The sequence below is a fragment of the Pundamilia nyererei genome, unplaced genomic scaffold, assembly GCF_000239375.1.
Source record: "Pundamilia nyererei isolate P.nyererei 1_Seehausen unplaced genomic scaffold, PunNye1.0 scaffold00235, whole genome shotgun sequence".
Classification (NCBI taxonomy): domain Eukaryota; kingdom Metazoa; phylum Chordata; class Actinopteri; order Cichliformes; family Cichlidae; genus Pundamilia; species Pundamilia nyererei.
The window spans coordinates 582,845-607,371 of record NW_005187636.1 but is presented as its reverse complement, the minus strand read 5'-3'; the positions used below and the strand labels follow the sequence as shown (position 1 = coordinate 607,371).

Sequence of the window (24,527 nt, the reverse complement as noted above, 5' to 3'; positions counted from 1 at the left end):
ATGAGCTCAACATCAAAAGCTTCTTTCATCTGCAGGATAAGTGAGAATAAAGGATTTAGTAAATATGGGAAAGAGACTTTAGAATCAGTGCAAACTCTTCTTCACTTGCTCAGTCCATTGCTTCAGAGTCATCAGTTCATTGTCCGATACCTGCATCTTATGTTTATGCATGAAATTTTTATATTTCATTTAATATCAATATACATGTTTTGTTTAGATATACATATCTATGCAAACCTCCTCCAAACATAGAGATGTACAGTTATATCTTTTGATTAATATACTATATAAATACTTATAAAGAGGCTTGATAAACTGTATTATTGTGGGGTCTTTACCTAAGAATATAAAGCGCTTTTGAGGCGACTGCTGCTGTGATGTAGAGCTATATAAATAAAACTGAATTGAACTGAACTTAAATAGTATAATTTGGCCTTCAATGTACATTTAGATCCATAATTATTTTGACAATAATTGTAATTTTCACTCTGGACTTTAAATCAAACTGCCAATATTGGACTGAACTGAAGACTTGAAGCTTTAATTCAAGGGGTTTAACATGAGGACTGCATTAACCTAGTAATTATCAAAATTTTTATATATGGTCCTAATTTTCAGAGCCCTGCATATAATTGGACATGATTGGCCGTTTCCCTTAATATATCATGAGAAATTAACCAGATAAAAGACCTGGAGTCCTAAACACTGAACTTGCATTTGGTAGCTCTTCACAAGAAATCTCAGCATAAGCTGTCAATTCAACTGTACAACATCACCATTAGTATGAAAAACCAAAAGAAACCCTAAAGAAATAGCACAAACTTTAGGAAGGGCCAAATCAACACACTGGTACATTCTGAAAAAGAAAGAAGGCAGAGCAACACTAAAAAAAGCATGTAAAATGACTAAAGTTTCCCCTTTAAATACATGAAATAAAGACAAACTTGTACCAGGATGATGGTAGGAGAGTATTTAAAAAAGGTTAAAATTAAAGAACAGCTCACGATCCATAACGTAGTCTGTCAAACATAGTGGAGGCAGTGTTATGGCATGGGCATGTACGGCTGCCAGTGGAACCAGGAGACTAGTGTTTACTGATGATGTGACTGCTGATAGAAGTAGCAGGATAAATCTTTAAGTGTACAGGGCTATATTCTGAGCTCATATTCAGCTTAATACCGCAGACAGTGCAAATGGATGATGAGCCAAAGCATATTGCAAAAGCTCCCCAAGAGTTTATCAAGGGAAATAAACTGGATATTCTTCAGTGAAGGCATAACAGCACAACATTTGATGATCTGCATGGCTTCTAGAATTTAGGCAGCCGCTGATTGCAAAAGATTTTCATTCAAAATTTCTATTTAAAATAATGTTAGCTGTCTAATTAAATTTGGGGCTCTTAAATTGAGGGACTATGTATTGTTGTAATTCCTAAATAGTTATTGCAGTACTTGTTAAACTCCTTAAATTAAAGCTTAAAGCCGGCACTCCAGTCGCATCTTGATTGCTTTTAAAATCCAGAATGGTAGTGTGCAGAGGCAAAATTGTGAAAACTGAGTAAATGTCTGAATATTTGTGGCGATGACTTTAGCAAGCTTTAGCAAAAAAAGATAAACTAGAATTATAATCTTGGAATATTTTTTGCTCAAAGTACTGAGCTGTTACTGGTGAAGTGATCTGACTTTGGCTTTATTGTTATTCTCACATCAGGTAGGCAGCTAGAACTGTGCAACTTTTCAAGTGTTTGTTTTTATATATATATATTAAAAAAAAGAAAGTGTAAGTCATGTGCTGAAGGATAAAAAAATAACGTAGTACTACATTTACGCCTCCGTTTTCCCGTCTCTGAATTGGACATCATTTCAAAATTACTCTTTTACACGTTATCCATCCACCATGGATTCAACCCATAAGCTAAAGCTGGGTGTGTTAAAAGAAGAGATAAGAGGAGAGGATGGCAATCTATCACCTCACACTGACAGCCTTGCACGTTGTCTCTCTCTAGGGCTGCTACGCTGCCACGCTCCCCTGCAGCTGCTCCTCTCCTCTTCTCCTCCTGTTGTCATCTCTTTTCCAAGACACCATGTTTTCCCCTCCTTTGCATCTCCTCCCTTCTACTCTGCCCTTGTGTCCCCTTTTACCCTTGTGTCCTCGCACTTCTTCTACCTGTTTAGTATGTCAGTTGCATTGATGGTTATCAGCTGCTGCCCACCCAGACTGCAGTGCTGTGTCACTTCATTAGAAGTGTGAAAAGATGACCTTGCACTCTGTCTCCATTTTTTTTCCTTTACTCCTAAGTCGTACACTCCTCCAGCTGTCCCTTTTCCATCATCACTCTTTCTCCCATGCTTCAAGCAGCCAGTCAACCTGCCAGTCTCTGCCCTTCTTCTCCTTCATCCACTCTCATTGTACCTTATCTTTTCCTCGTCTGTCTATTTCGTTTTCCCTGCCCTCATTGTTCTCCTTCATTATCAAATGCTGTCACAATGTCCCCTGCTGTGCCACCCCGGTTATTTATAGCTAACAGTAGGTGGTGGATTGCTGATGTTGAGAGGTGGGCCATCTTGCGCCCTGCTGGAGCTCACACATTCGCACAATATTCCTGACATTTCGAACATATGCATACAGAGACAAAGGCACATTAAAACCATCTCTTCTTATGTATGGACACTTGCGTCACATATTTTCAAGCATGCAGCTTTCAAACACCTACCTGTCTCTCAGACATGACGTAGAGGTAGTTGCGGTCAAGAGAGAAGGCCATATCCCTGAGGACAGGGCTCCCGTCCTTGATAACCGAGATCGTTTCATACTGAACACCACCGTGAGGAGGCCCATCAACACGAATCTGACAAAAAACAGAACACAAACAGGTCAGATTTTGCTATTTATACCTCAGTGACAGCAGGAATAGTAAAACCAGATAAAAATGATTGACAGGAATGACAAACATGATTCATTTTTTTTGTTTTTGTTTTGAAAAACACTGAAATTATTTAGCTACTTGGAGTTTCAGTTGGAGGTGGAGATTCTCCTTGAGGATCGCTTCCACTAGAAAGAATGAATATGAATATGACATAAAAGCTTTTTTATAATTGCCAACAACTGTGCAAAAAAACCATAATATTTTCATAGTATGAGGTAATGTAAGTCCTCTATAAGTTCCTTGTAAGACGGGGTTATAAAAACTGTGCGGAATTATTTGTGGATATTATTAGACCTTTGTGAAACTTGAGCTGTGTTTTGGTTTTCTCTTTCCCTCAGTGAATGATGTATTTGCTCAGGAAAGCTTTGAACTTGAAGCCAAGACCACCTTACTGCAAAAGCAATGGAAAAGAATTTAAATGACTTATATTAGGCATCTGACCCAAATGGGCCAGTGCTAGCCTTCGTCATTCATTAGATCCCCTTGGCCAGACATAAACAGAACAGCAAATCTTGAGGAGCAGCATGGGTTGTCTAAACTTGAGTGGGGGTTTTCTGACGTTTCTGTGATGTCACATGTCACTAGGCCCTCCTCCAACCATGAAAGCTGATGGCTTTATCATCTGTCCATCCTTGCATGCCTCCATCCACCCAAATATTCATCTGTCTATTCAAACAATGACAGCACCAAAGAGCTGTCAGGCTCACAGAGGGGAAAGTCAAGGTCATATGTCTGTCAAAACAAGATCTACAGCGAAAGTGGGGGGGGGTGAGAAAACGAGTGCACGCACAAACTGTTGTGTACGAATGTGTGAGCAAGACCATGTGTCAAACTGCTGGATGATCAAGTAAGAGAAATGTGATTTAAGTTCACACAAAATCCCTGGAGCTCTGCCTTCAAAGCTTGAGGGTTAGTTGGGTACACGACAGCAGGCACCACAGTTAAGGAACAAAGCTCAAAGTGGTTAAGCCTTCCATGGCTGACCTACATCTGACCTTGGCAGACTAATCCAAACATTGAAAACAGGACATATGTGAAAACCATATGTAGGAGGAGAAAGGCAGGATGTGGGGGCCGTGCCAGTCTTCATCTGGTTACTGACACTGCAGTGTGGAGGGAGACCTCAGCAGATATGCTCATCCATAAAGCATGTCGGCGCACGGCCAGGCCAGCACTGTTCTGTTCACTACTGTGTCAGTGTGGGTGTTGTGAGTGCATTTTTGTGTGTGCACCCGTAGGAGCAGTCTGTCATGCTGTGATATGTGTCCTAGCAGGCTGCCACTAGGGATCACAAGATAACCCGATCTTCCCACTGCAGGCCTGCAGTTCATCTGAATCAGATCGCTATCACACAGTCTCTCACCACTGTCCAGGGGCTTTTACATTAACATTTGGCCAGAAAGAGACTCACATACAGAGATGTCTATGAGTGTGTGAGGAACAAAACCTCTACTCTCCAGACACTTTGTTAAAAGAAGAACAAACATACTAGGCCTACCAGCAACAAGACAGTAGAGCTGCTCTATTAAGGCAAAAATAGTTTTTTGTGTTTGCTTTTGTGTTTTTGTTCAATATAAAAACTACAACCATTTTACACGATCATTTTATAAGGTTGGGTGACTGGTCAAATATGTCAGGAAATGGATACATCTATTGTAGGTTGTTGTTTTCTATATTTTCTTTTCAATTGTATTTTGATTATTTAGCCTACATATTTAGTGCACTTTAAAATAAACTTGATTATTAGTGATTAGCGTATTAGGTTCAGTTGCTGAATGTGCACCTAGTCCCCCCGCTACATTCGGCACTGACAGAGAATGTGCAACTTTTTTATTTTTATTTATTTATTTATTTAACATATTACACAGCATAATTAACACAAACAGGATGAGGTACACGGATTTTAATCAATAATAATTTTCAGCTTATCTTGTTTTTATTGTAGCTGTTGGAGCCAACATTAAAATTGAAAATAAAATTAGATTAGTTGCCCAGTCCTGTTTTAAAAAACAAAAATAATAATAATGCAAGTGCGAGACTGTTTACAGAGACATTGTATTAGTGACTGGGTACGAGGGAAGAAGATTCACTAATACTCTCTTTCTCACTCTTTGCTTCTATGTATGCTTTTCCCAAAGGCTTAGGCTTATAGCTCACAAAGAAAACCGAATAAACATTATTGACAAATGACACTCTCACCATCCCACTATGTAAACACAAACACATTCACATCCAGATTTTTTTTCCCTTTTCTACAGCAACTGTAAATCTTGCAAAGACTATTATATTAACACATATGTAGACACGCTGTTAGAAAGTATAAAAAAAATATGAACGTTTGTGTGAATTGGGTCAGTTAAATACAAGTACTTTCCAGAGCAGACTCACCTCTGGGTGGGCGAATGAGAGAAAAAAGAGAAAATGAAAACCCAGAGCAAGTAAATGGAGGCACCAGTGCTTAGTGGACCAAAAATAATTCTGTCAAAGACTCCCTCTCTTTACCACACTCCCACACTACTATTCCACCAGTCAACAAAATGTACCACCTGAGTAAGCGACTCTCATGCTCAAAACATCTTTTTCTCAGCATCGCTTTACTTCAACATTTAGCCTGCTCTCTCAGGTAGTTAAATCTATCCCATCTTTGCGCTGTACGACCTTGCATTATTTATCAGGCCGGGTGAAAAAGCTGCAAACAAGTTGGTTTCATACCCTCAACTGCCTCACAATATTACTGCCCCTCTATTTTAAGACTGCCCATCCATGGAAACAACCCCTGATACCCCAGAGAGCTCTCCTTTGGTCTGTCCTGGCCTGACATGGTTCCCTTTTCAACACCACAGCCATTAGCTAGCCTCTCTCTATCACCAGCATTGGAGAGCTGCAACTGAGTATAGTTGAGTAAGAGGGGAAAAAGTGAAGATGGATGAGATTGTTGAAAAACAGTCTACATTCTCCCCCAGGGCCACCACGGGCAACTTTATGTTAAAGAGAAAAAACAGCGCTGTCATGAATGATGAAAAAAATATGATCACGGTGAAAAGATGAAAACAGGCATCATAAAAACTTCAAGCACACAGATAGCTGCGATACTTGGTTTTAAAAATCCAAGCCCCTTAAAACTATCATGAGGCAATAGTTTAATTATAAAGGTGGTGGTGTATTTGGCTTGAAAACTTCAATATGCACATCTGGACTCCGCAGGTAACCAGCATCTTTTGCCATGCTGCCAGAACCTAGCAAAAACAACAGATTAAAAAAAACAACTTTTGCTTTTATTTACAGGCTTTCTGTCACAGCACCTAGTCAGCATTAAATGGGTAGCTGTTGGGGGTGGAGAGTGGGGCTGGGGTGGTTGGCCAGCAGGGAAGCCATGGCAGAGGCATCAGAGGCCTCCCCTTGTGGCTACAAGGCCCTGTGCCAGTGGGGTGCTTTTGATCAGACCATGTAAGCACCCTGAAAAAACGTTTGAAGATTGACCAAACTCCAATTCAAATTGCCCTTCTCCTTTTTTCCCTGTCCTGTTCTCTCTCTCCCTCTCTTTCTCTTGCTCTCTTTCCCTTCCTGGTCTCTCTGGTTTTGAACAGTGTGCCAGACACTGAATCCCCAACTGCGAGAGTCCGTGTGAAGCAATTTGCTTGAGTGCGGAATAAATCCTGCGTAAAAAGTGCATCAAATGTGTGTTTGCAGTGTGTTGTGGATGCTGCTGTTCTACAGTAAAATTGGAAAGGACATTAAAAAAAACAAAAACCTGCAGTTTCATCAAAAAAAAAAAAAATCAATATTAAATGTAATATATGCAAAATGCCAAAATGGTTTTGATTTGGTCTCAAAATACAACCGTGAAGTAACATGAGATGTAACAGTATGTTCATGTCTATAGATTGATGTCTGTTTCACAGCTTGCCCTGTTCCGAGTGTTTGTTCAACAGTAGACGCTCAATTTCTAAAGAATTTTTCTTCTTTAATGGTCCAGCTGCTAACTATTACCTGAGAACTGTTTTCTTTTTAAATATGTGTGGAAATCTTATTTTCAAAACTTAGCCTTGAGGGAGGTTAGTGTTCTGAAACAAGACAAGCATGTGTACAGCTCGTTGCCAAGACCAATACAGATCCAGAGAGTGCACATTATTTTACCACCAGATTTCAGCTAGCAGAGCAGAATGTAACCCACATATGAGAACCTTTACCAAACCACAGAGTACCGGTACAACACACTAACACCTTGCATTGGGATAGAATTAAGTCATACTGTAGGTCTTCCACCTACATGTTGTACCAAAATAGTAAAACAAGAGTTGATTTCTAGGAGATTATGCTCTTATGGCTGAATCTCAAAGTGAGAGAAAGAGAGTCCCTGAATAACCTATCTGGCAGCTATCTTCTGCATCTGCGCTAATCCAGTTCAGTAGTCTTGAGTGTTGAAGTGATAGGCATTGCCTTTATCTGCTTGATCCCACACACTGGATTAGATTCTGCTAAAGTACACCACCGCACACTTTCACACGCTGTCTCAATACACAGAGATACCACAGAGACAGCTATGTTTAGGTAAATGGCACTTGTATTCAGTTAAGGTCAAATACAGTTTAAAGTCAACCAGGAGACCTGACATAGACCACGATGGACTTTCACTAATAAAGCCCAGTTTCTCTGATAGAACCATTCTCAGTCTTGCCAAATAGCCTTGAACGTGGTGTTGAGACTACCACCTCACACCTTGGATCATATGACAATTGATAAACTGCTGAAAGCATTTTAAGCGCCAGTGATGCTTCTCATGATTTCAAAAGCTTTTGTGATAGCCAAAGGTGCTCTTATGCCATCAGGTTTTGCATTGCAAGCACACCTTTAAGAAAGAAAAAGACCTTTTCCACAAGCTCAGAATTTGTCTTTTACCTTAAAACCCCTCCAATGCATGAGAATATCAAGGAAACAGCCTTGAACTAGAAACACCAGAAAGCTACACTAAGCTCACATAAATATTTTTAGATCTGTTACACAGAAGTGGGAAAAATGGTGAGGTGTGCTGATAAGACTCACCTTCTGGGGATGGCCCACCATCCACCAGTCCAGAGTATTGAATACGGCAGTATATTTTAAAGATGCTAGAGTCCAGAAAATTATAGACAAGCTGTCCTTTTGCATCTGTGGTGTGACACACTAGGTTTAACTAACAATGTGATTGATCTCAGTCTTCCGACTCCCAAAAGCATGCTTAATGTACAAACAGCCCCTTGCCATCAAATTGAATAGCACTACATATTTATTTATTGTTTTTCAACATGCATGGTTACTTAAGGAGGCTTTTTTTTTTTAACCTAAACTACAATATTTTCCAAAACATAATCAATGTAGTTTGGTGCATAAACCTAACCAAGTATGTTTTAGTGCCTCAACTTAGCTACTGACTAGTAAAATGTTGGTGCAAATGAAACGAATCAGAAAGTGTAAGTCATGGAAACAAAGTGAACAATCAAAGCCAAACAAGACACGAACCATGGCTGACAAACGTCTGATTTACTACACCACCATCTCCCAACCTCCCAACGCAGACTTTTTCCACTCTTCAAAGGAAGACTGTTATCTCCAAATCCAATACTGCCAGGTCTGGTGGTATAGATCTGATATGCCAGTAGCTTCTGACAGAACGGCAGAGTTTGACGCCCTGGGATATGTTGATATGGACACATACTAGATGAAGTTAGATGCTTTAGGCGTGAGATTGGGAATGTATCACTAAGAGTGGACTGGTGGTATGAGTAACATTCGGGAAAAAATTAATTGCCAACACACTAGAAATAAAATACCAGTAAGACACCAATTCATTCTGATTTTAAGGACATCAGTAAAACAGAGCAGCATCTTCATGATTGCAACACCTTGAGTAGTCCTTCAAGGAACACAGTCAATGAGCAGTTTTACAGCCAGACAGACACAGCTGGTTATGTTCCACACCTTGCAGAACCCTGTGTACCAACGAGGCTCACTATGTCTATTTTCATGTTTGTCCTGGAAACCCAGCTTGAAATGTAGCAGGCTGCTATTGTATTTCTCTACTTCAGGTGGAATGGGTTCAGGCTATTCAGCTGCCTGTGTGCGAGTCTCCCCCACCCCTTTTCATCCCTCTCCTTATTCTGCACACTGGGAGAAAACATGGAGCCTCTCTCCGCCTTGATAACGCATCTAATCCATCACCAGTGTCAGGCTGAAGAATTCTGGTGTCAGTAGCGAGCGGCGTGTAGAAATGTCCCGTGTATATGTGTGAGAAGACTCCCAACAGCCCAGTATGCCATCTCTTTTGTTCCTGTTGTACAATATAAGCTCCCATAAGGCTTATGTTAGCTTGTGTCAGTTCCCATCGGAAAGACTGAGGCTGGAGAGACTACATGTTGGTGAGGAGGAAAACACAAGAAAAGGCAGGAAGAGGGTGAAGAGGAAAAGGAAAGAAAAATTATAAACAATTACAGAGTTTGGAAAAAATGTAAGCAATAAAGCAATTTTTAAAGAGGTCACATATTAGTGGAGCGGGAAGAAAATGAAAATAGACATTGGAATTAGGATAATCACAAGAGACATCACTCTTTTTGTAAGTGGAATTCCTTTCCCCTCACCTGGCTCATACAGTGGCAGTATATCAGCTAAAGTGACCCGAGCCTACAAGGGGCAATTACTTCACATTTTTGGCAGGGCACCATAAAGCCTATTGATTTGGCTCTACGCCCCATGAACAAAGCAGTTAACCCTCTCCTCGACAGCACCTTTTCTCATCTGTTTGAAAAGGAAAACAAAAGCCTGCCCAGACGCCACAACAAATCACACATGCTGACCATTCAAATGGCCATTTTTTTGCTCCCACTAAATATCAGTGAGTATCACTAGCAAACATTCTATTAAACTGACTTCCAGAGACCAATGGTGCAATTTGCCGTCTGGATAATAGCTATATCCAACACTCGTTCAATAAAGTTTTAGCTCTGCAATATTACCATCTCTCTCGGTCACATAATTCACAACCCAAAACATGATTATATCAGCACTTTCTTCTGTTTGCCCCAGAGTAAAAAAAGAAACCAGAGACCACGGCATGCATTAAGGGGTCTGTGGTAGGATGAGATCAGGCCTCAACTCTAATCAGCCCAAACACATATTAAGCACAGCAGCACAATGTCAGGCCTATATTTAGCTCCACATTAAAACACTGAACAGAGACCAGCATGCTGCTGCTGATGGACACAGTCCAGAAAGGTTCACAGAGAGCAAAAACAGAGGGATGTGGTGGGAGGGATTTTCTGCTTAGCCCTTAAAAATCTGGGTTTGCTAGTATGATGAAGCTATTGTTCCTATTTGCACATAGAAACGGTTTTTTCTAAAAACTGCATTCTGGCGATGCCAACAACTTTAAGTTGAATATATATGCAAAACATTACACGTTTACATAGCTACACATAAGCCCACACACAATTCCAAGTTACGAGCACAAAATAACAGCTACCTCTGCGCGAAACCTCATCTTCTAATAAGGAAACGTTCTCTCAAGAGATTTTTTTCTTTTAAAGATGGAGCGTTGACTGATGCGATGTACGTGTCGAAAGAACAAAGAAAAGCTATACCTATTTTATGTGAGTAAATAAGCAAGGGACAAAACAATCACGAAACTATTAGATGCAGCACACACAGCTACTGATGGTTAGACAAAAGTTATTAGAGGAATGTCAAACATACTGAACCTGAAGAAAATATCACTCTACTGCTTTCTCCCTCGGTGTACTTCAAAGTAGATCACAAAGATATTTGAATCAAGAAGTAGCTCAGAAGAGGTTCAGGTGAGGGGCAAATTAGCTGAAATCATTCCAATTTCTCCCACCGGATTTGTGAGATTTAAATGTGGGACAAGACTGCCAGGTAGATGTGATACTAGGAAATTATAGCCAGTGGGATCCGTACAACAAATGAGAATATAAAAGCACTTCAACCAAGACTATATTTTATACTTGTAATGTGTTTGAACTTGAATAATCTCCCTACATGTTTCATGGGGTGGTTTATATTACTGAGATGTACTTGGTAGTGGTAAGTGAACATGCTTTTGACGAATGCATTGTGCTGTGATAAGGCCTTGACACTCAATGCCGTCTTCATTAAGGCCATAATATTACAGGCGTTCTTTGACACATGATAGAATATTATAGATAGGCATGTAAATGAGACGAGAAGAACAGAAAAGGAAAAAGGATAAGACATAAGATTACACCTACTAACTGGATGTTATAGAAATAGTAATCTGAAATAATCATAGTTTTTGTTTATTTCTGGCACCATCCTTGATCATTATTGCACTGTGATTGCACGCAGTGTGTACTGAGAGCATTTTCCCCTCAGGCAATCTATTAAAAAATGATGTGTTTTTCTACAAGTTATTGATGATATAGTTCTCATGCCACATAAATACAACATATGATCCACAGGTTTTTTTTCCCCTACATTCCCAGTTGTATACTGCACAAAAAAATAATAAAATAAGAATTACCATCATTATATTGTTGTCTTGGTATTTTTTACTGCCACTGGCTTTAAATAATCAGACATAATTTCAAAGTTTCAAAGGTGACTGTGTGGCTAAACCAGAGGTCCATCACCTTCACAGCCCATTACACCCTTCCACCCTAAATTTCAAACCATACCGCATGTAACTCTATGGAGACAGACATCACAACCTTTAACCTCTCATCTACCAACTTCCCAGCAACTCTTGAATAATTAGAGCTCCCCCTGTAAGTGGAGAGGGTAAGGACAGGGGTAAGATGAACACCACTCTGGGGACCTTTGACCTCTGCTGGCCAACAGAAACAATGTAGAAGGGGGAAGGGATAAGAACATGGGGTGGACTATGAGGGGTAAGGGTTATCCAATCAGTCCTTTTCAGCAACATAGTGATGCTACTGATGGGTTGAGGAGGGGTTGGGTGTCTGACCCTATTCAAACTATTAACAAGAAAACCAGGCCAAAACCCCTGTGCTGGACAAGGGTTGCCATAGTAACCTCTCTCCCCTTGGGCACAAGATCAGCAGGGAATCAGCCAAAACTGTGGTCTGTCTACGTAAATACATGTATATGTCCACAGATATTCTTGGATATTTTAAAAAAGCTGTTATGTCATTAATATTGTTTCAGTCATGAGGCTCAAGTTGAACTGATTAAGAGAGTGCGGTGCTCATTTTTAGTCTCCGTCCTTCAGAGGCCTTTTGATTGTTCCCCCGCTCCCAATTAGAACATGTGGTAAGATCAGCTTTCCAGGAAATTATAGCATTCCATCAGAAACAGTCTCGAGACTGAAAACAGGATACGCTGGGCAATAATTGCAGTTAATGTTAATTAGTGTTAGTAACAACAACATACTTGGAACTGGTGACACAAACATACCTTTATAGTAAAAGAAAAAATGTACATGTCCCCTCTCTAAAATATGTTCCAACAGGCATGTCTAATGCTATCTGCACATAAAACAAGATAAAGACTGTCAGGCATATTTCTTCTGTGTGAGAACAGCAGCAAACAGGGCCTTGATTCATTAGTCTGCTAATTAGAAAACACTGTAAAAAATGACTTATGGTCTCAGCAATTCTATGCACATTTAAGAGATTTACAGGGAGGAACACAAACACAGCGTCAGACAGCCACAGGCTTAAAAAGACTACTGCATGCAGCTGTGTGTCTTTATTTGTATATTATACATGCAAAACAGCAACAGGCCTGAGTCTTCCTGTAGACCAAGAGATCAGAGATGCTCATCAGTAGAGACATGTGTCTGTGACAGAGGATTCCTCCTTTATCCCCCAAACACTCAGACTAAAACAAAACATCCACACACTCCTCAGTCCTCTCTTATTCCCTCGTAACTCATACACATGTTCTGAAGTGGCAGAAGAGGAAAACTGCTGTGTATGCAGAATAGGAAAGCAGCATATTCTCAGGTCAGAGTTTCTTTAAAAAAATGACAGAGAAAGAGAAAATGTGTATATAAGCGTGAGTTTCTGTGTGATGCCAGCACATTTTGTAGTCTATGAATCTTCACTAAAGCTCTTTAAAAATGCCCACCAATCTTGCGTCGGGATTTAATGCCTGCTTCACTCCAGAAGGAATAGAGCAGCCAGTTAAAGTATGCTAATTCAGTGGCACTAAATATACTGCTTTAAATGTCAACCTTCAATTATTACACACACACAGTGCCTCCCTTAAAACGACCACAGAATCATAAACATGCACACAAACAGCACACAAATCACTCTTGCACATGAACCTAGGGAATATAAATACTTGTACATCACAGCCACTTTATTTTATCAGTATCTGAATGAATAAAGGACATTTGTGAAAGAAGAGTATAAAAAGCAGCGGCATCAAAAAGGATTTCATTCATTTTACGGAAGATTTCGCAAGGATTAGACAGATGTACAGGAAGAGGGTGAGAAGAAAAAAGAGAGACAAAATTGCATAGTGGGAGAAGGCAGCAATGGAGCAACTCAGAGCACCAGTATAGCCACAAAAGCAGCTAGCAAACAGCCAGCACAAACCCTGACACTCCTCCGCAAACAAGGGTGACAGCACCATTAATTCTATTAACCCTATTAGTATTCCATCCTCATAGTTTCTCTGGGTCAATACACACCTCCATCACACTGCAAAGCTTTTGCTTCTCTTCAAAATGTAAAGGGAGTAGGGTTGGGTAATGGAGGGTTCAGGGATTGATGTATAAATGGGAAATGAGACAATGACACATCCTCTGCTTAGGGTGCAGTAACCACTGTGGTAACCATCCAACTCTGTTAGACCATCACTATATGGCACGATGAAGGATCTACATGTGACAGTCAGGTAAGGACTGAGGAAGAGCGAAAACTGGTACAAGGCTCTCAATTTGTCTACGTGTCACATTTTTAAAGAGTAAAGTGAAAAGGTTTTTTCAGTTGACTCAGAGGTCACCACATTACATTTAGATACAGTGCAGCATAGATTTTCTACACTAAAAGAGTGAAATCCAACCAGTACAGAGAGGAGGAATGATAACTGCCATTCATAACTATTTCACCGTGTAACAGAGAAACCTAAAAATATCTTTTCAAGTGTCTTTCTTGGTAAGCATGCCAGAGAAAATCAATACCGTAGCATAATTTGAAAAAATTGAACTGATTAAAACAGAAAAAAAAAACCTGACAGTCAAGACAACTGTTTCCTTTTTAGTCTGACTGACTCTTATTTTTGAGTGATTTGGAAAAGGTGGCTCATTGCCTGCCCACATTCATATACCATACAAACGATGGCGGTTTGCTGCTGCAGCCGTTAGCAGGTTGATGAGTATAAAATTATATGAATCACATGCTATGGCAATTTGAGTCATAAAATCACAACCCAGTTTAAACCTAGGAGAGATTTTGTTAGACGGCACTCTCCGCCTCCAGCATCAAAACACTAAATGAGGAATTATCTTTTGAAAGAATGGTGTTTAACACCCCCTTCCCCTCCCCCTCTTCGTTACAGTTCAACAGATTTGTGAAAAATTATTTGTAACACAATGAAAGCTGTCCTGGCAGCATGTGGAGGCCAAACACCTAACTAAGACATATATAATGGTTTTTCACTTTTACCAACCCAACTTACGCCAGCTTTCTCTAGACCTTTATGATAAAAGAAAGATGAAATATAATTATATGAACCTATTCTTTTTGAAAACACAATAGCATTTAAGTAGCTTCTACTACAAATGCAACACAAGGTAAATGAGTTGAGGTATTAAGAGCTTAAAAGCAAACCTCTCCTTCCATCTTATTCCCCTGTCCTCCCCGTCTGCCTCCAGCCTAGGGTAGGTCATGAAGTTACCAACAGACACTAGTGTACCAAGTATGTAGGGCAGCACCATTAGGGCATTAGTGCCGGTCAGCAGCCAGCCAGTTTATGTGTGTGTGCATGTAAGAAATTAAGGATGTGCAATAACACCCTGAGGAAGGAGATACATTATGACTCTGTGCTAGATTGGTATATATGCTAACGATCTCAAAATTCCACAGAAATCAGCTAGGTGCCCACACAGTGTAAGGCTGTGGAGCACATGAATGTGCATATTCAAACAAACATGTGTACTTATTTTTAATCTATATTTTAAAACAGATTTTTTTTTTAAAAAGAAATTAAGCAAAACGCCCTAAAATAGCCCCCCCTGCTGAAACAACACTGCTACCATACTCAAGCACATACACCAATATGTGCTCTAGCCTTAAGCTAGAGTAAGAGTTACAATATAAAGGGTTGTGACAGCTCTCTTGCTTTCCTCCACATACACTACACAGAATAGCTACAGCAGTACGGGGCTATTTCCGGTGTTTCTGGAGCTGAGTGAAGAAGCAAGCATGAGCTTCCCTGCTGTCTGGCTTGACTGATTCATGCCAATATTACCTGAGGGATTAGCCATTTCCTCTGTATAAATCCACTTTTGTGAGGTAATGTCTAGTATTAGCAGCAGGGGCCGCAGAGGGTTTTGTTACATTAAAAATCATCTGCCAAAAAGCATGCAACACTGGCGTGAAATCCAAAAAGGAAGCATGCTACAGTATATTAGCGTTTTTCTCGTACTCTCTCTCAGCTCAGTCAAATTAGGCATGAGATCGTTTTCTGATGAAAGGTTTCTCTAACAGTGACACTATTAAATTCAAATTCCAAGGCACAGTAATTGATATCTTGATTTGAATGTGCCTCTCAAATGTGAGCTAACCTGGCATATCAGGGAAAAATCTCCTTATTGTTTTTAGCAAGCTAGAGAGAGGGAGCTGGAAAAACTAGGTTTGAAAGCCCACATCAAACAATACCCTTCTCTTTTTTCTCTTTTTCATAAGTTGACCACAGACTCCGGCCAGACGGCTCTATGTTTGGCTACCTCAGTCCAGATCCCCCGAAACCCTGGCTTCATTTTATTCCATAACTGGGCTTTATGGAAAAATACATGTTTTCTGGTTCTCTTTCTCTCCATGTCCTTTTCCTTGTTCTTGCTGCAAAAACCACATAAATGTTTGGGTCAGTCAACACAAACCTAAAAGCTCGTTTTTCCAGGGGGGACAGGGGAAGAGTGGAGGCTGTGTGGGAAGGATTCATAGCACAATGATATAATGCGTCTGCAATTCTCCCGCCTGACCACTGCTCTTTGTTTCTCTAAAACAAGAGACTACATAACTGTGGCCTTAAAGAAGAGGAGGAAAGAGGAGGAGGAGGAGGAGGAGGAGAAGGAGGAGGCGGAAAACTGGGTGTTTAGTTGGTTAACGGTTTTTGGCAGGCTGAGGGAGGTATTTTCTGTGTCACGGAGTGAGCAGACAGTGGATACTCCTTTAGACACACACACACCCACAAATACGCACGTATCCGCGCATGCATACAAACACACACATACACCCAAAGGAATTGTTAAAAGGTCATAGTTCATTCAAAGCCAGCCACAACGACAACTTGATTCACTTTCCATCCACACATACTGCTCGGAGAGAGAGAAAGAGAGTGGGAGAAAGCCAGAAAGAGAAAGAGGAAAAGAAGCTGAAAGAAAGACATAAACTGGTATGGAATAGTGTACCTATCACTCAGTGTTTTTGTACGACATACAGGCTAGAACACACAGAATTAGAATAACTTTCAACAGAGAATGTCCTACTGCACCTAGGGGAGTATGAAAACAACGACTGAACAAATTAACCAAAGAAAAAATGAAAATGTAGTCTTCCAGTTTGATGAATTTATACAAAAAGCAAACAAAAATGATTAAAGCTTTGCTAATATAATTTGAAAAGTTAGGTGCTGCTCCAGCACAGCCATTTGTCTATATGGAAAGCGTTGGGTGTTCATGCAGTTCTACAGTTGTCGCATGTTGTTTCATGCATGTTTAAATTCACCAGGGATGAAGCCTGTCACTCAAGGCCAAAGGTCACAAAATCTCTTTATAAGCCATCTCATGTGAAAAATGAATGTGTTTGTTGAGGGTCAAGAGGAAACATAATGGGGCATGCAGGGTATCATGAACCATTTCCTGGAGGATATAAAGTTAATCCCTCATCTTTAGCCGACAGCGCGTCTTTAACCAGATTACCCCAATAATCACCTAAACATCAGTGGAAAGAACTAATTTGGGTGTCTAGTCATAACAGTTTCATGACATCAACCAATCCTGTGATACTTTATAAATTACAATGTCTAATCTACCGCGCTGTATATACGTAGGTCCCAGACATCAGCAAAGCTAGGATCACCTAGTGTAATCCTATGGGTGTAGCACAATAGGGAGTCATAATATCCATTCCTTACAAAGGCATGGAGCTAGTGCTGAGCAGACAACAACTATGTGTGTGTGTGTGTGTGTATGTGCACTGACATGAGTCTAAGTCTGTGTGAGAGCAAGAGAGTGCATTCACACTCGTGTGTTAACGTTCATACATGCATAAATAGTTTTCTGTCTCTCGGGTGTCTTTTGGTCTGTGCCTCTCCACTGAACACACGTATGGGAGTTGAGGCTAAGGGGTGTTAAGGCCAGACAACAGCAGGGGGATGGGGTTAGGGATGGATGTGAGGAATGCAGAGACCTAAGGGCAATGACAGGGATGGACTGGGGTGAACAGACAGGCAGCGATATGGAAACACAGGAACCCCCTACCCACAGCTCCTCTCAAATGATCTCCTCGATACACCTCATCTGTCTGCCTCACACTTTCCATTTATTTATAGTTCCATTCTCTTGATGCTTGGGTAATGCCAGCCAAAAGGCAAATGACTATAAATGGTGCATTCCTTTTGACATCTGAAGGTGTGCGCCTGCATGAGGCTGCACTTTTGACTGTGTATATGCATATGCACATGTAAGGGATCCAGATGGCGTGTATACTAAAAGGAGCTGGCTGAAGCTATGAGGCTACATTAGAATTGGAGGAAGAGGGCATAAGGAGTAAAGTGGGTGGGAAAGAGGGTCACACATCAGCAGTTGCGTGAAAGCCTGGGGTTCCCACTTCCTGCCAGAGATTTGTCTAAAGGGAGGCCCTCCATAATTCAATAACAATAATCCCCAATGAAGGCCCAATAAAGAAGGCTGCTGTGGGGTGGAACTAACTGGCTGCACGCCGCCTCCTTCTCCAAACCATCCGTCCATCACTTATTGGGAGAGAGAGACTGGAAAGGCAAAATGGGGTAGTAGGGTGGGGGTCTGGGGAACAAGCCCAGCTGACATGCTGCCTGTAGCCAGCAGCCAGTCGGACACACAGACAGATACAGATCCCGTCTATCCCTCCCTCCTCTCCAACCTGCACGCCCTCCCTGCAGTCGATCCCCAGGCTGCCTCATCCTAGTGGAACCCCCCTCCCCGCTGAGCAGGAGACAGAGCAAAGAAGTGCAGCTGCCTCCTATAGTTCCCTAGATGACTGAGCAGCCATGACGGCAAACAACACAAAGACAAAAAAAATTATGCAAATGTGAGACCTACACAACCAGTATCCCCAGCTGGGGTAATCTATTGATCATGTTTTGGTCTGATAAATCACCATTCTTTTAGTGTGTTGCGATAGCTGAATGACTGGAATCCATAACATAACATTATTGTTTATGATAACCATTTTCCAAACAACGCATGACCCTTCCCCGAGCCCTACAGTACATTGAACTCTGAGTGGAAAGAAGAAACAGGACACTTAGAATCATTGTAGAATAACTGTTATGAAACAAAATGTTATTGTGGTTAAAAAATGAAGTGCATCTTAGGCTACATGCATGGATATGTTTCGGTTACAGTAAATCTGTGTCTGTGCCTGTGAATCATAATGACTTCATTAAAAGCTTATCTTGCTTTATAGCTGCATTAAGATCATTAGAAGTATTTCAGTGTGTGATGCATTATATTGTTTGGCTACTTGGTCAACTAGTGTCTGTGCAAACCCATTACAGTTACTCAATTGTAATGACACAAACAATAAAGTAAATGGCTTAGTTAAGACCAAATTGCCTCCTATGCCTTTATTGGACCCAGAGATACAATATACCAGAGAACAAAAGGTAACTAAGGTGTAACTAATTAAAGTAGATTAAAGAATACTACTTTCTCATCCGCACTGTGACTCTCATTTTTCCACAGAAATGAAATTTGTTATTTCAATGTACAGTGTGTGTAGTTAACTTATCTGTGGAATCATAATGAAATGCTTTTCAGTAAAAAGTGCTGTTCTGCTGGAAATTACCAAAATCTCTTATACCCACTATTCAGGAAAAGGACTGTTTATGTGTTGCAAAAGTTTCAGAGGAAAAAGAAATGGTCAGTTGAGTTTACCCGATGCCTTCACATGTGGATAAGGCATGCTGAATGAATTCATTAAATGCAAAAGTTTCTCACAAGTTTCTTGTTAGAATCAGTTTACAACCACGGACAGCTGTGTTTAATAAATTAAACAAGAACTTTGGTATTTCCATCTGACAGAGTGTGGTTTACTCTTAGCTAGTCATCAGAGGAAATGAGGCCATCCTTTTTAATGGCCCACATTTCAGAAAATCATGCGATACAAACAGAAAAGCTCAGCTACAATCACTGAAGCCACACTGACTAATGTGTATATACTGTATGAGAATAGTTGTAAGATTTTTATGTATTTGTGCATATAATGCCTGTGTTCTGCAGTGATATTGTACAGAGTTAATCTTAACTCAGCACATACAAATAAATTGTTCAGGACAACATTTAAATATTTTTTCAATAGCAGATTAATTTCACAGAACGCCAAATAAGTCCCTGAAATTCTGAAAGAAATGACATGAAGCATTCCTAAGGTGTAAGATTATTTAAAACTGTTTTTTTATTTAAACAAAAAGCATTAAGTTCTCATATCCTTAAGCATTTTACAGCCTAAACTCAAACTCTAACATCTGCAAAGTCTCGTCTTCTCAGTAGAAGTCCACTGACTTATGACAATTCCACCCCTCCAGACATCTGCTGGGGACGTTTGTTGTATAATGGTATTCTGGTGCAGTACACCTGCACATCAGGAAATAAATAGAATAAGTAGGAGATTCTGTGCATTAAAATGTGATAATGTGAGTGAGAATATTTTGTTGGACACAAGCAGATATGTCCGTTTGGAAATGCCAGTTGACTGATCAGACTGAGAAGGGCGTTCAAAATGCCTGACAAATTTGTAACAGAGGAGTAAGGCCTCCATGCTAATCCATTCTTAGAAAATTTAACTACAGTAGAATAGTCCCATGCTGACCCTGCTTTAAACACACTGAAACACGAAACTTTCACAAAATCCCCAAAACAAGGTTGTAAGAGGAAAAACAGACACTGCCATTCCACAAAGCCATAAAATTTGCAAACACGTATGTGCATGCAAGCCAGCAATACACACATCACAATTACTCACACAGTAGAAGTCAAAGCAAAGATGTCATTAAGCAGGAGACTGAAAATATAAGCACATAATATAAGCCAGCAAAGCATTTGGGAAAACGAAGACAGCTTATTTGGGCTGCCTGAAATAAGCAGCTGCTTTAATAATGGGAAGGTCGGAAGTTAGTGCTATGAGGGGAAAGGAAAAAAAAGAGTGCTGTCACTTTGTTTTTATTTTGACATAAAAGATTGCGAAAAGTACTACTGTTTGGGCTGGCACTGATCCAGAGACCAATGCCAGTTTGAGGAGAATATAGTTTCTGTAAATGGAGACAGCTATGGGGGGAGCTCTGTGACTGGTCACAGCTGGCATATTTGCTTGCCGAGGACACTTCCTCTCTTTTTGGGATAAAGTAGAGAATGGAGTCAAATGTTAGGTACCAGCCAAATAGGCAGCAGGTTTGGCACCAAAATCAACTCCATTTAAACGTCGAATTGTGCCAGAAGTTAAAAGGGAGTTAAAACATCTTCATTCAACCCAATACCTGAGCAGGTTTTTAATCCATCTTTATTACTTAAGTGTTGCTTCATAAATATTAAGAAGAGCTAAGCCAACAATAATTCAGCTGTGCAAAGTTAAAAGAGCAACACAGAATGAAATACTTCTAAAACAAAACTGACAGCACATGAGATGTTACAGCACAGCCACCTAAGGTGTTTCATATTCCCAGTGTTCCTCAACAAAGCCTGAACCCAAGCACACCGGACTAATGTTGACATGGATAGAAAAGAAAGGTGCGTTTACTTTGAGGAGCCAAGTATGTGCTGTCTAATCCATTTCTTGTGGGAACCTGTAATGCTGTCTGATACCTGTTAAGAGTGCAGACACATAGAGGCCTCTGTGCTTTGCCCGCGGTCATATCTCTGAATGGGTCTTATTGGAGTGTTGCAATAACTCATTATGAGTCACAGACAGTCCAACATCTACCCAACGACATTAATGCTGTAAACACAGGATATGGTAGTTGTGGTGAAGAAATACAAACACACAGACATGAATAAACGCTCACACACACACAATAAATTAGTGAAAGGTATATAAAGGGAGTTCAGACTTCATGAACAGGCCTTGGGCTGTTTTTAGTCAGGCAGGGAGTGCATACCTACACTAGAGACACGAGATAATTCACTGAATAAATAACTGCATGACCAAAAACAAGAGGGCAGTGCACAGATGGTCGTGCAATAAAAGCTGTGTGTGAGCTTTGTGTGTAGTTTTGAAATGTAGTCTAGTGTGGTTAAGAATGAGCCAATCACTTCTTGTAGGGGTTTTTTTTGGTTTTTTTTTATTGTCACTCCCACCAGACCTTATCAATAAGAAAACATCACCAGAACAAAAGCCTCACGATGCGCCTGAGCCTGGGGCATTCCACAAGCCAAGGCAAAACTGTGTTCTTCCTTTGCACATGTGTGGTTACTGTTTTGAACAAGTGTGTATGCATGTGTGTGCATAGATCACTGTAAAGACACTGTACTCACACACCTACTAAACAAACTTATCTCTATGTGACATGCCAGTCATCAGGAGAGACTGACTAGAATGAGGTAACCAGACTAAAGGCGCCCAGACTTGTAGATTAGATGTTGTTATTATATCTTTGTTATTTGAATATCATTTCATTGCTATTACAAACCGGATTGCATTCAGTTTTTATTCACAATTTGTTTAGTGTCCCAACTTTTTTGGAATCCGGTTTGTACTTTTGTGCCTCTCTCCTTCACCTTTTCTGTCCCTAATGAACAACAAAGCAATGTCAGGCAGCTAGAGAGGAGAGGAAGGATTATACTGAGCACACATTAACATCACACAACACTCCAATCAACCGAAAAAGTAGCATATTAAAGATGTGAGTTTGTGTAATGGTGTGCACAAGTGTGTGCACAGGTGAGTGCAAGGGCCTGTGCTGCTGTGTGTGAATATAAATGTGTATTTGTCTATTTAGGGGAAATAAAAGGAAGATTTCAATAGCCTATACACTGAACAATAGGGCCAATCAGTCTGCTGGATCACGGCTGATTAACAGATGAGCTCACTCTAGGTGAGCATGTAACACTGATATCTCGGCAAGAGTGCAATAACAAAACCAATCATAAAAAGATTCAAAACTATCATCGGTTGTTTCTTCAAAGACACACTGAGTGAACCCTCGTGCTAAAACAGCATAGAAAGCAGGAGAACAAGAATCCATTTCCCAAAACAATCTGAGTGTTCCATCTCGATGGCCTTGAAGGGCATGAGCAGAATAACAACTGGCACTGTTTTACAGTGCTATTCTCATTACCCTCTGTGGAGTGAATAGAGAGACAGACTGTGAAGAAGGCTAATGAGCTAGTTAAGGTGGCAGTAAATGTCATTCCTCCTCTGGCAGGCCCTAGGCTGCAGTACTGCTACAGGCCATTACCTGGACAGGGATGCTTAAAGCTTGCATCAGCACTTACTGCACTGCCTAGAATACACACACACACACACACACACACACACACACACACAGCGGGGAAGAGATAGATAAGGTAAAAGAAGAGTAACGTGTATACACCATAACACTACAACCTTGCAATATAACATGCATTACATTAAAAGCCTAAGCGGATCATGTTGAAGAAAAGTGTGTGACATGAGGCGACACAGTCCTTAGTCGCTTTAATCTTCTTTCCATTGACAGAAACTGTAATGAGTAAAGAGCTTTTCTGGCTGCTTTCCACGCAGGTGTTGACTGTGGTCTGCTGGCTTGTTAGCTGCTTGGCCAGTTAGTTTGACCTTTAGTAATTTATTCTCATATCCAACTAGAAATATAAGATTTCCAAATTGGATCAGTCAGAGTTTATTCTGAAAAGAACAAGGACACAGTGTGACTGGTCTACATTTTGACATGAATGTGCAGGAGTATGCAGACTAAATCAAGGATCTGCAAACAACAACAACAACAACAACAACAACAACAACAACATAAACCAACAACTTTTAAAAAGACACAGAAATTTGAATTTAAACTAACAGCCAAGCAAACTAATGGACAAGGAACATAAAAGAATACTCTGCTCTAAACAAAAATGTATGCCTGATCAGATTTTTAAATGGAAAAACTCTACCTGGTTGAGTCTGGTTCTTTCTGTTCATTCCTATTAGTCTCACAGTTAAAGCATAAACTGTATCTACTTCTGTATTTACTTGAGCCACATTTTCTTGAAGCACCTTGTCCAAACAGACAGCAGCTCTCAAACCTATAACACAGACGCTTTCCTTTTTGGGGCAGGATGGATGCGTGAATATAAACATAATGTTCAAAACTAAACCCTTGCAGGTTTCAATGTGACAACACTGTCAGTGTGTCAAATGCAGTGTTTATTTTCCTCTGTTGAAGTTTCAAATCAACAAAGTCCCCCTAACATGGATAACAGACAACCACGCTGGTGGTCTCAACGGTATTTTAAAAGACACAATCAGCAAGTTCCGTACAAATTTTTAATGACACTGAGTCACAAGAAAGTGTAAACTGGATTCACTAAAGTACACGTTTAAACCTTGAAATTTACAGAACAATAAACAAGTTCTTGTAAAACCAAGAGAGCGACTACTCTCGCCGCACTCTCCGAGGTCCTCTAACAAATAAACTCTCTTTGGGTTTAAATAAAGCTCTGAGCTCCACTACATTTAAATACACTCTGGCTCAGCTTCCCCATCGGCTTCAATACGCCTCTGGGTCCAATGTATGGAGTCAGCCTGCTGCCCATATGGTCCCCACTGGATTAGGCTAAAAAGCCCAGTCACATAATAGTGAGGCCCAAGGAACCATTAAAAACCCATTAATTGTAAAGTTTGAAGCTTCTTATGGCAATGATATGCTAATATTTCTTAGCACTGGAGATGGGCTGAAGAATAAGAAGCAGCCAGATGCAATAGAAGAGAAATGTGCTGAGTGAAGGGAAAGGGTGTGTGTGTGTGTGTGTGTGTGTGTGTGTGTGTGTGTGTGTGTGTGTGTGTGTGTGTGTGTGAGAAATTTTCAGGACAATAAGCCTCTTAAACCAGGCTGCTGGCCCCGTCCACCAGTGAATTACTGCATCCTCATTGCCTTGGCGCTCAAGAGCAGCCATACAGGGAGCTTCAAAGTCCAGCAGATTTACAATTTCACCAGGTTAGGATTTGATTGT

The 24,527-nt window shown here is 40.5% G+C and overlaps 1 protein-coding gene across 2 annotated transcripts in view; it reads right to left on the bottom strand.

Annotated features, from left to right (window-relative positions):
• plxna2 (plexin A2) overlaps nt 1-24,527 on the bottom strand; it is a 160,186-nt gene that overhangs the window by 90,829 nt on the left and 44,830 nt on the right. For both annotated transcript variants that reach the window (XM_005749017.1, XM_005749016.1), the window contains exon 4: nt 2,714-2,848. In XM_005749017.1, the coding sequence (XP_005749074.1) occupies nt 2,714-2,848 (135 nt within the window). The remainder of the gene's footprint in view (nt 1-2,713; nt 2,849-24,527) is intronic.